Source organism: Tamandua tetradactyla, chromosome 5 (assembly GCF_023851605.1).
Source record: "Tamandua tetradactyla isolate mTamTet1 chromosome 5, mTamTet1.pri, whole genome shotgun sequence".
Taxonomy (NCBI): Eukaryota; Metazoa; Chordata; class Mammalia; order Pilosa; family Myrmecophagidae; genus Tamandua; species Tamandua tetradactyla.
Genome location: NC_135331.1, coordinates 68,414,360 through 68,429,026, shown reverse-complemented (window position 1 = coordinate 68,429,026; position 14,667 = coordinate 68,414,360). Strand labels below are relative to the sequence as shown.

Genomic DNA, 14,667 nt, shown 5'->3' with positions numbered 1-14,667 from the left:
GACAGTGCAGTATGCTGTAAGCCACTACTCACTGAACATAATTTACGCAATCCTCCTGCATCAGCCCTGTCTACAGGAAAAGATGCCAGAAACAGATCACGTTACAGCAGAAAGGAATGACAGAGGATGACAGAATGACCTAAAAGACTATTATAACTAAATAATAAAAGGCTTGTATGGAGGTTGTGAATAAGGTTTTCCTGCCTGCACAGAGACTATTGGAAAATTTTGGATTAAATGTGATAGCAACCAGAACTCTTATACATGCTGGGGGGAACTTAGAATTGACACAAACTTCTTTGGAAAATTGCTTGGGAGTGTATATTAAAAATGAGCACATACATGTACCATGGCCCAGCAGTTCTAGTCTCAGATATAAATGAGTTTTTAATTCACCAAAAGAATTGTATAAGAATATTCATAGCAGAACTACTCATAATCACCCTCAATGGCAACTATCTGAATGCCCATTAATAGCAGAATTGGTAAATAAATTGCATTCTATTAATATAATACTATAGAGTAATGATAATGAACAATCTACAAGTACACACAATGACACATATGATTCTCACAAAAGTAATGTTCAACAAAAGAAGCCGCAATCAAAATAAAATATACTACATGGTTCCATTTGTATAAAGTATAAGACTAAGCAAAATATACCTATGGGGTTAGAAGTTCAGAGTAATTTCCTTGGCAAGGTGAGTGGGAGGGCATATGAAGGGGTTATGGAAGGTTGGAAATGATCTATTTCTTTATCAGAGAGCTGATTAGACAGGTGTGTTCAGTTTGTAAAAATTAATTGGGCGGTGTGATGGTGGCTCAGTGGTAGAATTCTCGCCTGGCATGCCAGAGACCCAGGTTCGATTCCGAGTGCTTTCCCATGCAAAAAAAAAAAAAAAAAAATTTAATTGAGCTTTACAGTTCTAATAAGTGTGCTTTTAGCATGTATGTTAGACTCAAGAAAAAGTTAAAAATTGAAAAATATAAACTAAAGAAAATTCAGTAGCAGTATTTTCTGCTAAATCTTTATAAAGAGAGACTTATGAGTAATGAGAAACAGTTGAACACTAAAAGAAGGCTGTAGATTCTCCTTCCCTGGAAGGAAAGGATGGGCAAAATCTCTTTGAAGAGTTAGGTAAAGTGATTTGTATTAGGTTCTTTGATTAATGTTTAACTGTTTTTACTTTTCAGATCTTTTACTACTCAACCAGCATTTTTCAGACGGCTGGGATCAGCCAACCTGTTTATGCAACGATAGGCGTTGGTGCTGTCAACACAGTTTTCACTGTTCTCTCTGTAAGTAAATACCCTAGACAAACACTCTACTGGTCCCCAATCCAGGAAAGGGGGAGGGGGGGAACGCTTATGAGCTGAAGAGGGATCAATGACTTCTTGTCCACGTGCAGTGGGTGTGTAAGAGGGTCATGGAAAGAGGTCCTGTTTGTGAATAAGCTGGCTACTGTATTAAAATTACTCATAACTAGGAAGGCATACAGTTTTTCTCCCCATCTGCTGGGATGCCATTTAATCACTGGCTTGTAGGTTATAACTCATTCAGGGGCGCAGAAGACCTTCTCCTTGTATAAATCCCTGTGTTTTCTCCTTCCATGATTGAAATTCTTTTTTTATGCTGATGTCTTGGAGAAAACATTTTTTTTCCAAATTTAATGGGATTTTTATTGAAATAACTAAAGGTCCTTTCTAAGAAGTCAAGTTATCCATATTCACAGATGGCATGATCCCATATATTTATAATCCCAAAGAATCCACAAGAAAGCTATCATAACTAATAAATGCATTCAGCTATTTTGCAGGATACAAGATAAACACAGAGGTAAGCTCAGTTTCTATACTCCAATAGTGAGCAGTTTGAAAAGGAAATCAAGAAAAAAATTCCATTTACAATAGCACATAAAAGAATCAAATACCTAGGAATAAATTTAACCAAGGAGATGAACAACTTGTATACTGACAACTATAAAACATTGTCGAAAGAAATTAAAGAAGACCTAAATACATGGAAAGACATCCTGTGTTAATGGATTAGAAGATTTAATATTGTAAAGATGTCAATACTCTTAAAGTGATCTACAAATTCAATCCAATCTCTATCAAAATTCCACAGCCTTTTTCACAGAAATGGAAAAGCTGATCCTTAAATTCATATGGACTCAAAAGGGGCCCTGAACAGCCAAAACAATCTTGAAAAAGAAGGAAGTTGGAGGACTCAAAATTCCTGATTTAAAAACTTAATAAAATACTCCAGTAATCAAAACAATGTGCTTCTGGCATGAAGACAGACATTTAGTCCATGGAATAGAGTTGAAACTCCAAAGATAAATCCGCACATCTATGACCTTCAACAAGGGTGCCAAGTCTATTCAATGAGGGGAAAGAATAGTCTCTTCAATAAATGGTGCTGGGACAACTGGAAATCCACAAGCAAAAAAGTGAATGTGGACCCACACCCTTCAACATACACAAAAATTAATTCCAAATGGATCAATAACCCAAATATAAGAGCTAGTACTCTAAAACTCTTACACGAAAACATAGGGAAATATTAATAAGGCATTATGTAAGCAATAAAAAGATTTTTACCAAAAGAAAAGATAGATAAAATTGACTTTATCAAAATTAAAAACATTTGGGCATCAAGGCCATTATCAAGAAAGCGAAAAGACAACCTACAGAATGGGAGAAAAGTTTGGAAACCATATATCTGATAATAGTTTAATATCCATAATATATAAAGAACTCCTATAAGTCAAAAGCAAAAAGACAATCAATCCAATCTTAAAAAGATATGTCTCCAAAAAGAGATATTCGAAAAGCCAATAAGTAGGTGAAACATGCTTGACATCATTAGCCATTAAAGAAATATAAATTAAAACTTCAATGAGATGCCAAATCACACCAACTAGAAAGATTATTCTTTTTCTAAAACCCTGAAAATGACAAGTGTTGGTGAAGATGTGGAGAAAGAGGAACCCTCATACGTTGTTGGTGGCAATGTAAAATGGTCTAACCACTGTAGAAAGCAGTTGGTGGTTCCTCAGAAAGTTAAACAATTACCATGCAACCTGGCAATTCCACCCCTAGGTATATTCCCAAAAGAACTGAAAGCAGGGACAAGTGCAGATATTTGTATACCAGTGTTCATCACAGCATTACTCACCATAGCCAAAGGTGGGAGCAACCCAGGTGTCTATCAGCAGATAAATGGATAAACAGAATATAGTTGCTTGCTTTTCATTCTCTCCACATGGACTTTTTTGGGGGGGTTGGGGGGGTGGAGGGTGTTTAATGCACCTTTAATGAGCTCAAAGGTGGGAGTCATGTGCTTGCTTAAGGTGTAGATAATCTTTCTGCCAATATCACAGGGTCCAAAACCTCTGAACTCTTGCAACAACTTCTGGCATAAGAAAGTAAGCATGGTGTAGTTCCCACTACCTTCCCTTCTTCCAGAACACCTACTTTTCAGAGATCCCCCCAAATGGATTATCCTTTTGAATTCATTCTGGTCTCACTTTAATTTCTATTTTGCTGATATACCCAACCAGCTCAATACCAGAAATAAGGATTGGAATTAAGACCCTGGGCAACTGAAGCTGCATTTTCAAAAGAGAAACGTTCTTTTTAAATGTGGCCAATCATTTATATCTCTTAGAGTATTGTTTCCTTGAAAATGTGCCTTTTTGCGTGCTGTCATCCCTCTAAGCCTGGGCAACATATGAGAGCAGTGTGGCAAGGCGTCAAGAAAGACAACAACACAAAATACAAGGACTCTTGGATTTTTATCAATGTGGCCATTAAGACCCCATTTCTGTACACATTCTAACATTATCATACATAGGAACAAGAGAAAGGCATGAAGTGTAAACACTTAAGCTGCCCAGTTAAAGTTCATTAAGATTAAAAGATTTTTTCAAAAGGCAAAGCTATACAATCATGAGTGTTACTAGAATTCAATAGTACGTATAAGCTAATGGCCAGATCCAATTGCATATGGGCTTTTAGCTATTACCTTAGGGTGGCCAATAAATTACACCTTGGCTGCCTACATCAAAAAGCAGGTTTGGGGCGGGCCACGGTGGCTCAGCAGGCAAGAACGCTTGCCTGGAATGCCAGAGGACCCGGGTTCAATTCCCAGTGCCTGCCCATGTATAAAAAAAAAAAAAAAAAAAAAAAGCAGGTTTGTCCAGACCACATTCAACAGTGCTGGACCTTAGAGAAGGGAAGAACAAATAACAACAGAACCCCAGCAGTTCTGTGGTCACGCCTTTAGAGATAATGCCTGTTGAAGCCAAAAGGCCACTCTAAATCAATGAAAGCCTGTTACTGGGAGACAATCCAAGGAACTATTCGCATCCTTTTGGCTCCTGGAATAATATTTTTCACAAATTCTACTACCTGTCAACATATTTTTTCTCATATGGGAATTATAATTAAAATACTTTGTGTACAATAGGCTTTCATATGCAACCCATCAAATTGATAAGATTGGAGGGCCTAATAACTGAAAACACATAGAAAGGACACCTGCAGAATTTTATTTCACCCCCCTCCCCTATCCCCATCCTGAGGAGTAAAATTGGAGGAATTTTATTTGAAACAGTGTTTTGATTATTTTAAATATACTTTTTTAGAGTTCATCATTTTTTCTTTCAAGAAAGGGAGTTACATAATAAAAATTCAAAAAATACCTAGCTCTCATCAGCTTCTTAACCCCCCCAGGACTACAGATTAAAAGATTTTAATTATATTTGGCTGCTTTTCTTTTTTTTTATTAGAGGAGCTGTGAGTTTATGGAAAAATCATGTAGAAAGTACTAAGTTCCCAAATACCTCCCACACATGCACAGTTTTCCCTATTATTAAGATTTTGCATCAGTGTGGCACCTTTGTTACAATTAATGAAACAATATTATAATTATACTATTAACCATATTCATAGTCCACATTCCTGGTGTACCTTCTTTGTGTTGGACAGTTATATGGTTTTTAAAATTTTTATTCATTAGAATATAATTATATTTATGTTAGAAAAGTTGCTTTAAATTTCAAAAAGTACAAGGACAGTCCCTCAGTCACCCAGTCCCCTTCCCCAAATTGAACCAATGTTAAGGAATTCTATGTCTCCTTCCAAATAAATATATGCATATAGAATTATACCCTAATAACAACTTGATGTTTCAGCAACTTGAGGTGAACAAACCGAAGGAGTGCTCAGGAAACGTGTGGTGGTTTGGAACTGTATGTAGCCCCAGAAAAGTACGTTCTTAAAGCTAATCCATTCATGTGGGTATAAACCTATTATAAGTAGGACTTTTGATGAGGTTACTTCAGTTAGGGCATGACCCATGGTGGGTCTTAATCCTCTTACTGGACCCCTTTATAAATGGGGTGAATACAGAGAGAGAAGGAGAAAAAGCCGCAGAAGCCAGAAGCCGAAAGCAACAAAACCCAGAAGAGAAAGAAGAGAGCCACAGATGCCGCCACACACCTTGCCGTGTGGCAGAGGAGCCAAGGGTCACCAGCAGCCAGTGTTCAGGAAGAAAGCACAGCATTGATGATGTCTTGATTTGGACATTTTTCTTAGTCTCAAAACTGTAAACTAATAAATTCCCATTGTTAAAAGCCAACCCATTTTATGGTATCTGCTTTCAGCAGCCTAAGAAACTAAAACAAAAAGAGACTTTCCCAATGCCATGCTGAGTTATGGTCTTCATTCCGTATTTTCCTCCAACTAATGGTCCCATAGAAGAGATCCTATAAACTTGAGAGTGAAACATGGAAAGAAACACGGGGAAAACCGGATGCAAGATGGATCTGAGGAGCAGCAGCAGCTCCCAAACTCTAGCTCTTCATCCACGATCTAGGAGACACATCCTGCCTGAGGCAGAAAAATGAGAGCTATGGCTGGACAGACATCCCTAGCCACTGATAAGCAACAAATCTCACTCCCAGTCACTCCCACCCTATAGTGCTCACCGGCCTCAAGGAGGGAGTCCAACTCAATTTTCAAGGCACATAGCTTTAGAGTTTATTATGAAAATAAAATTCTTCTCAGTGAATAGATAATTTTTCAGAAACAAGATACAGTAAAAGCCAATGATCCTGAAGAAATACTTCTGATTTCATGGTAGCTTCACACAGACTCATCAAGTTAACTGTGTTGACAGTCACAACGTACAGAGGGATTTTATGAACCAGAGAATAGTTTGCTTTTCCCACTTCTTTCTCAGTAATGAAATGTGGGTATTTGCCACTCTTCCTATCTGAAGTTATGTGAAACTCTGATATGAATGTCCCTCGGAGATGAAGGGGGCTTTCGCTATAGGTGAAAAGAAATGTTTCCCAGATATTTTCAGAGCCAAAGCTCTCTATACTATGGGTATTGGATTGCTACAGATTTAATGATAGTTTGATGTACCTAGTCAATTTACTTGGCAACGTGAGAAATTATCACAAGTAGTCCTTTTTGTGACTCACCAGTCTTGGCAATAAGCCAAAGAGCAGGCAAAGGGTATGTCAACAAACTCGAGCTGACTGTAAATCTTAACCATTAATTCAAAGGTCCGCAGGCCCAAAGAAATCAATGCTATAGCTCCTGAATTAGAATAAGAAAGCACTCTAACCCTTTGCTTTAAAGTCTATCTGTTGAAATGAATAGTTCACTTCCAGCACCAGGTACATATAGTCAGAGCAGTAAAGCACAGACCTGACTATTGTGGTAAAATCATTGAATTAAGCATGTTGTCAGGTGAGTGGACAAGAGTTGACTCTATTTTAAACAATCAGAAAATAGGGTGGGAACAGCTGACACTTAATTGATCATGTAGTTTCATGTTTCTGTATCAATTATAATAGGATGATTATCAGAAAAGAAATTAATGACTTTTTATGCTGAACCTTCACATTTTTAATGTACAGGAAATCTACTGGGAGTGCTCCAAGATGTACAGCATCTGAACTCTGTACCCAAGGTGATAATCCTAAAGTGACAGTACAAGCTAGGGTTCTACCTCTAGACTGGCCTAATCCAATCAATGTGACTTGGTTAAGCAGACATTTGTTGATTACTTCTGCTTACCATGACCAGATATGCCACATTGGAAAAGAGTCACTGCCCATCCTCAGGTCCCCATCTGTGAAATGGAATAATTGAATTGCCTTCTTCCAAGTTCTTTGGAAGAAAATATTATTTAAGGCTAAATTCAATATGTGGTGACCTACACAACTAAGAAAATATTTTTTTAACTTCCCTAGGTATTCCTTGTGGAAAAGGCAGGGAGACGTTCTCTGTTACTAATTGGAATGAGTGGGATGTTTTTCTGTGCTATCTTCATGTCAGTGGGACTTGTGCTACTGGTAAGTTTGGTATCTGTACTAAGCTTTTTGTTGACCATATGAGAGCACCTCTGGCTTCAATTTAAAGTAGTTTGTATGTCAAAAACCTTTGGAATTGACTTACAAAATGAAGCCAGGGGAATAGCACATCACACAAAGGCTAAATGTAAACGAAAGGGGACAACTAGTTTCCTAGGTTTCAAGACTGGACATCAGCACATAAATTTTAATTTTTTGTAGTTGCTACCCAAAGAGGCAGTGTAGTTGGAACATAACTCTGGGTCAACCCCTACCTGACTCTGCATGTGGCTGCCTGAGTCTCCTTGGGCAAGTACCTGACCCTCTCTCAAGCCCAGCATCTTCATCTCCTACTTCACAGGTGGCCATTCACCCATCCAACAATCTGGTATGGGCAAGACCAAAGGCCACGGACCCTTGCCTCACCTTTTCCACAGGAAAATGGTTAAATATCATATAAAGTCTCCATCCAGATGATTTTCCCTAATAGAGTTCAAAAGATTTAAGCATGACAGATTAGAAATAACTGCACTCAGTTGAACATAAACACATCAAGAAGAGAGCTGGGCCACCTCTGAATTCAATGAGAACCTACTTAGCTAAAGGAAGATGAATCCAATTGTCCCAATTCAACCTTCATTTTTTCCCTCCTCAGGGTAAGTTTGCTTGGATGAGTTATGTGAGCATGACAGCCATCTTCCTCTTTGTCAGTTTCTTTGAAATTGGGCCAGGCCCGATACCCTGGTTCATGGTGGCTGAGTTTTTCAGTCAAGGACCACGCCCTGCTGCATTAGCCATAGCTGCATTTTGCAACTGGACCTGCAATTTCATCGTAGCCCTGTGTTTCCCCTACATTGCGGTAAGCACCTCTATACTGTACAGTTACTGAACAGAGATAGGGTTGAGCAGCTGCTAATTGGAACTCTGTTTGCTCTCTGTCCAGGACTTTTGTGGACCTTATGTATTTTTCCTCTTTGCTGGAATTGTCCTGCTCTTAACCTTGTTTGCATACTTTAAAGTTCCGGAAACCAAAGGAAAATCCTTTGAAGAAATCACAGCATATTTCCGAAAGAAGAACCGTGGTTCACCCCAAGAGCCAAAAGCTGCAGTAGAAATGGAATTCCTTGGAGCTCCAGAGCCCCTGTAAAAACTACCTGCTTTCTGACACGGACAGAAATGGGGGGGGGCGGGGGGGGGCGGGGCAGGGGAACATATGCTTTTAAAATGATGATTCCTTGAGAACTTTCTCTCTACGTCTTCAAGTATTATTTTAATATCTACAGAGCTTTTATGGACTCTGGTCAGAAATGCCATCAAACATTACCAAATAATGTATTTTTTTTTTAAGTTTGAGGATCTGTTGTTGAAGGAAAGACTCTAGAATTAGCTAAACTAAAAGTTCAGCCCATTTTGCTACATTAAAGGGCAAGTACATTTCTCATGGTCCTAGCCCTCCCCTTTATAAGGTGCAGAAGTTTCAACATATCACATTGTGGCTTCATTAAGTACCTGATTGGACTCAAAACCTGAGATACAATTAATACGTATGCATTTGGATTAAACCAGAATTTTCTTACCCACGGATCTCATGCTAGAGAAGATATGAGGAGTGGCAGAAAGATTTTTCCCATTCAGATTTTTTCTTGTACACTAGAATTTGTGTTTTGTCTAAATTTTTATTTTTTTCTATTTTTTTATGTGAAATGATTTGCTTAGTATATTAAAATATTTTTATAAAGAAAAATTTATTTTACTTTTGGCAGGTTTACCAAAATCTTTCAGCACTTAGCAGAAAGATTTTCTTTCTTTTGTTAGACAACAAATGGCATTTTGCAATATGAAGCAGTAAAGAGGTTTTACTTGGTCATATAACTGGGATTATCAGTTAATATTAATATCTATTACAAAACCATGTTCATTCCTTGCTGGTTCAATCCTTCAAGTTACATTTTGTTTCTGTTTGCCTTTTAAATAATCTGATTTTCTGAGCTGGGTTATAAAATAGACTCAAGCAATGGTAAGTCAGGCATTTTGCACATCTCTTCAAACCCCAAATAAGTTAGATCAGTCTAATGTAGGGGAATTTGAAGTAAAGGATTGCTCTGTCTATTAAAAACATTTTCTGTAATTACTGTATCTCAAAACATAGTTGAAAAGGTAAGGTTGAAGGATTCCTGAAGGGAAACTGGTGGACTCCAGAAACTTCATAAATGCTAATATGCTTGAAATATTCCATTTCAGATTTGATAAAATCTGTGAACAACTTTCCTAGAAAAACTGAGTTCCCTAATATAAAATAACTATTCCCTTTGACATTCCCTTCTATGTCTTAGTGGTATGCAGATGCCATCTAAACTATTCTATGGCTTTTGCTAACATTTATTGTGCACTACTTATGCACCAGCTACTGTTCTAAGTTCTTTCACTTATGCAGGCAGACTGGAAATACACAAACAATTCGACCGTCTTGAGCAGATAGTCAGTTTTACAATTATGGAAATTAGTTCTCACGGACACCAAAGATTTCTCAGGGAGCTAAAGTATCTACAGTCTGTTTTCCCATAAAGTGGTGCCTTGAACCAATCCTTTCTTTGTGTACTGAATGTGCACTAAAGAAAGGCACTCTTGAAAGAGCATTTTGTGAGTGAAGAATAAAAAGCACCAAACCCTTGCTTTTTTTGCTTTTGCCAAAATTGTTTACATTTACGTATTTTGGCAGTCTAATTTTTTGTTACTGTTTTTGGGTTTTTTTTTTTTACTTTGACTAAATTGTATTTCCTTTGAGCCAATTTGAGATAAACTGTTTTCACTTGGAATTTCAAGATTCAATCAAAGTGAACATAAGTATTTCAGTAGAACTTTGTACTAAACCGTGGACCTAGGACTGAGTAGGACAGGAGTAGGAAAATTACTTTTTTACATCTCTTGTTCCCTTCTTCAAGGCACTGGTGGCCTTTGGGAAGATCAAAACTACAAAGATGAAGGTATTTAGCATTTTTATAAATAAATGTGATTCAGTAACATCACGATTCATCATTTCACTTACTAAGAGAATAAAGTAGTAAAGGCTTAAATAAAGAACCCCCCCCCCAAACATTTTTAAGTTCTAATTAGTTATTTTGACTGACTCACAAACACCAGAGTTCAGACACTAACATTTTCTGTCTTCAGAAACATCAAAGCACCTTACATTGTTTCCGATCTGTTTTTTAGAGATGCATATTTTCCTTTTCCTTTGAGTTGAAGAGAAACATTAAGGGGAAATAATACATACAAGGACAAAAGAACTAGTTTGACATAATACAACTCCTAGGATTACAACAATCTACATATAAATATAAGTATGTATATAAACAATAAACATGGCACTAATTAGGTAGATTTAATCCCAGGGAAGTTAGATGTGAGTTTGAGCACTTAATTTTTCATAGTATTCTGGCACTTTAGTGAAAGTTTTCATACTCTGATGTCCTTATAAATGTAATTTTCTCTTAGCTTGTTCTAAAATATGAGGATTAGACTTTTGGGTCTAGCTACTCAGCTGCTATATCCTGCCACTGCCCACGTCACCACACCGATGAAAGGTCTCAGCCAGCTTCCTTCTTCCTACTTCCTCTTGACTGATTATCAGAGTGTCAGGAAACAATCAAGATGTCACCCCCCACCTCAAGATGCTCACAGTATGACGGGGAATTTGGGAAAAACAGGGTATATGTGTCCCATTCTGTGTCTTTTGCTTTCCAAAGACCAGCCTTTGGAACCCTCTTTTGTAAAATGGCCACAATTGCATAACCTACCTCACAGGGCTGTTGTGTGTGGATTCAGTGTAAATTGCTTAGTATAGTACCTTGCACACAACAGGTGCTCAATAAATGTTACCTAGAATTAGTGTTCATAGACTATTAGAATAGAGGATGATCATATATAACATAGTCTCAAATTCTTATTTTGAAAGGGGTTTTATAAATTCAAGATAAGATTTTCTCATTGCAAGAAATAATCTCACTATGAGAAGGAAATGGTAAATATCAGGGGAAATATTAGGCTTTCTAATTCCCAAATCCAGTTTTGATATTTCTAAATAGGTTATTAGAGTTTTTATTGTATTTTTAAAATTTGCTTTTGCCTACATTATGTTTTAAAAACGTAGGAGGCACTATATGTAATATTATTTCTTTGGAAAATATTAGATACAAAAATGAAATGGTGTATATCATATTAAAATGTAATGTAACAAGATGACAATCACAGGGGAAAAACTCAAGCATTCTTAATAACCCTCAAAAATTGCAAAAGTGTTATATACATGTAAACTGGCTTGCATGCATAAATGACTTCTTATTGCATATGTAGCAAATAAAGCAGTATTAGGCAAAATCTTGTGCTTATCATGTCCTAAGCATGAGTGCTGAATGAAGTATTAGGTAAAATCTTGTGCTTATCATGTCCTAAGCATGAGTGCTGAATGAAGTATTTCATCACAATCCTATGTCGAACCACTCTGAGCCATTGGTTAGTGTTATTACTGTTTTCTAATTTCGTACACATTAAAAAGAATTGTCATGAGAAGAAAATGGCTTTACTTAAGAGTAAAGCACAAAACTGTACACAGCAGTTTTTGTGCCAATAAATACATTTATAAATATTTAGTTGTCACTTTATCTTTTATGCAAAATAACCACATTCAAGAAAATGGACATTGGTTTATTGTATGTACTTATTGCTTTCTCACAGTATTTTCCCATTCCTATTTTAGGGATACAATGTGTTTTTTTAAACGCAAATTTTATTTCCATCTGGAAGTAGTTTGGATTATCAGTAGTAGAAAAATCTGACCTAAAGTCTGAGGTAGAACTAATGACACCCTTTGGTGAAAATGAAAATAATTTTAACTCAGCAAATATTTGAGTTCCTATTACAAACATGGTACTTTGTTAAAGTATCTTTGCATCTGAAAAGATGCAAAGCAAAGCTTAGAAAACATAGTCCCTGAACTACCTGCACTCTAATAAAGGGGACATGATCTGAACACAAATAATCAGAGTGAAAAAGAGAGAATAGAAAGAAGTTTATAGGACAGTGGTTTTCAGATTTTTAACTTGAGACATCAAATCTTTCCTCATATATTTAAATAGCTGCAAAGGATGTAATTATTCAGAATATAATGTATATTGACATTTTAAAACTTACTTTGGTGCTCTTTAATATGTATCCAAGGGAATTTAAATACTATAATAGTCTGTTACTTACTATCAACCATTTTTTAAAAATACATGTATATTATGGCAGAGATTGAATCATGCACCCCCACAAAGGCATCCTCTTAATCACTATCCACACTCCTGTGGGTGTGAGCCCCCTGTAAATAGGACCTCTTAAAGAAGCTGCTTTTAGTTAAGGTGGGGCCCAAATAAATCAATTAAGCTTTAATCCTTACTATTGGGGAAACAGGAGAGAAAGAAGAACACAGGGAGGAGCAGAAGCCAGAAATCAATGGAAACTGGAAAAACAGCAACAAGGAAAGATGGCCAGGTGACCGGAAGTAGAGAGGGCAGCCAAGCAACCCCAAAGGTTGCAGCCAGCCAGCACCAGAAGGCTGCAGTCCTTCAGATGTGGTCTCTCTCTAAGCCAACACGGCACGTGAATTCACTGTCCTCCCCCACTACGTGTGACGTGACTCCCACAGGTATAAACCTCCCTGGCAACATGGGGCAGAAATCCTGGGATGAGTCAGGACCCAGCATCAAGGGATTGAGCAAACCTTCTTAACCAAAAGGGAGAAGAGAGAAATGTGACAAAATGAAGTTTCAGTAGCTGAGAGATTTCAAACAGAGCAGCAAGGTTATCCAGGAGGTTATTCTTATGAATTATATCGATATCCCTTTTTAGTTTATGGTGTATTGGAGTGGCTGGAGGGAAGTACCTGAAGTGTTGAGCTGTATTCCAATAGCCTTGATTCTTGAAGATGACTGTACAATGATATAGCTTTTACAATGTGACTGTGTGATTGTGAAAACCTTGTGTCTGATGTTCCTTTTAACTAGGGTATGGACAAATGAGTAAAAAATACGGATAGAAAACAAGCAAATAATAGGGGGAACAAAAGTTAAAATAAATTGGGTAGATGGAAACACTAGTGATCAATGTTCAAAAAATTATCATGGCGATGAATACACAACTATGTGATGATATTGTGAGCCACTGATTGTATAGCATGCATGGACTATTGGCATGTCAAGAATGTCTGTGTGTTTGTATGTTGTTTTATTAATAAAAATATTTTAAAATATAAAAGAATGCTGCAGTCTTTGAGGAGAGAGTACCATCTTGCGAATGCCTTGATTTTGTACTTCTAGCCTCTGGCCAAACTTTTGAGACAATGGGTGCTTGTTGTCTAAGCCAACCCACTGTGGGGTATCTGTCACAGAGCCTGGTAAACTAAGGTATGTGTGTAAAGCTTTTCCTGAACAGTTGGAAGTTTTGTTGAATTTTTTCTTTCTTCATATTTTCTTTCTATTTCCCCCAAAGAATTTTATCCTAAAATAATAAATTTGCATACTCTTTGATCACTATTTTCTGTAATAAGACTATATTTCGAAATTTAAGTTTACAAAATTTCTTGTGTCTATTAGGGTCAAAATGTTTAACAACTGTTTTGTGAATTGAGTCAGTATTTACAGTTATTAGTAGCATGCAACAGATGAAAAAATCTGTATTAAAATTTTTGTTTATATTGTTCATTTAAAGTGTTTTTTAGATAAATTTATCTTAGTGAGAAGAATATGGTTATTCATTTTTCTTGAAATTATATGTTCATAAGTTAATATTATTGCTAATGTGAAATAGTGTTCAGCAGATATTCTATTAATATTTTTTGTTATTAGAGATGTAAGTACTCAGAATTTCTTTTCATAAATAAGTAGAAGGGAATGGAAGGAGCAATGTCATTCAAGCCATTTTCAAGTTATAGCCAAAAATTGCATAACTATTAATCATTAAAAATCATTTTTAATAATCTACCATCTAATGCCTCAGTTGTACCTTTCTTTAATTTTGCTGAAATCAAAGAACTTGCATTGCAAAAGGATTTGTTATACAGTCATTAGAATCATTCCTTCTGTTAGTTTCTGGGCATTATACCAAAAAAGTCTTTGCTAAGACTTAATAAAAGGCTATTAATTATATTGGTGAATCTTTTACTTAGAAGCACCTGGCTTAACCAGATATATGCAGAAAAGGTTGAGAGAATTGAATTATTTTTAAATTTTATTTGTTTTTGCATATATCATAA

General features: G+C 36.5%; 1 protein-coding gene across 1 annotated transcript in view; it reads left to right on the top strand.

The window, feature by feature from the left end:
* The window catches only part of SLC2A2 (solute carrier family 2 member 2), a 29,597-nt gene extending 21,045 nt beyond the window's left edge, over window positions 1-8,552 (top strand). The window contains exons 8-11 of the mRNA XM_077161025.1: window positions 1,198-1,302; window positions 7,278-7,379; window positions 8,032-8,235; window positions 8,320-8,552. Coding sequence (XP_077017140.1) covers window positions 1,198-1,302; window positions 7,278-7,379; window positions 8,032-8,235; window positions 8,320-8,523 — 615 coding nt within the window. The 3' untranslated portion in view covers window positions 8,524-8,552. The remainder of the gene's footprint in view (window positions 1-1,197; window positions 1,303-7,277; window positions 7,380-8,031; window positions 8,236-8,319) is intronic.
* Window positions 8,553-14,667: the final 6,115 nt, after the last annotated feature.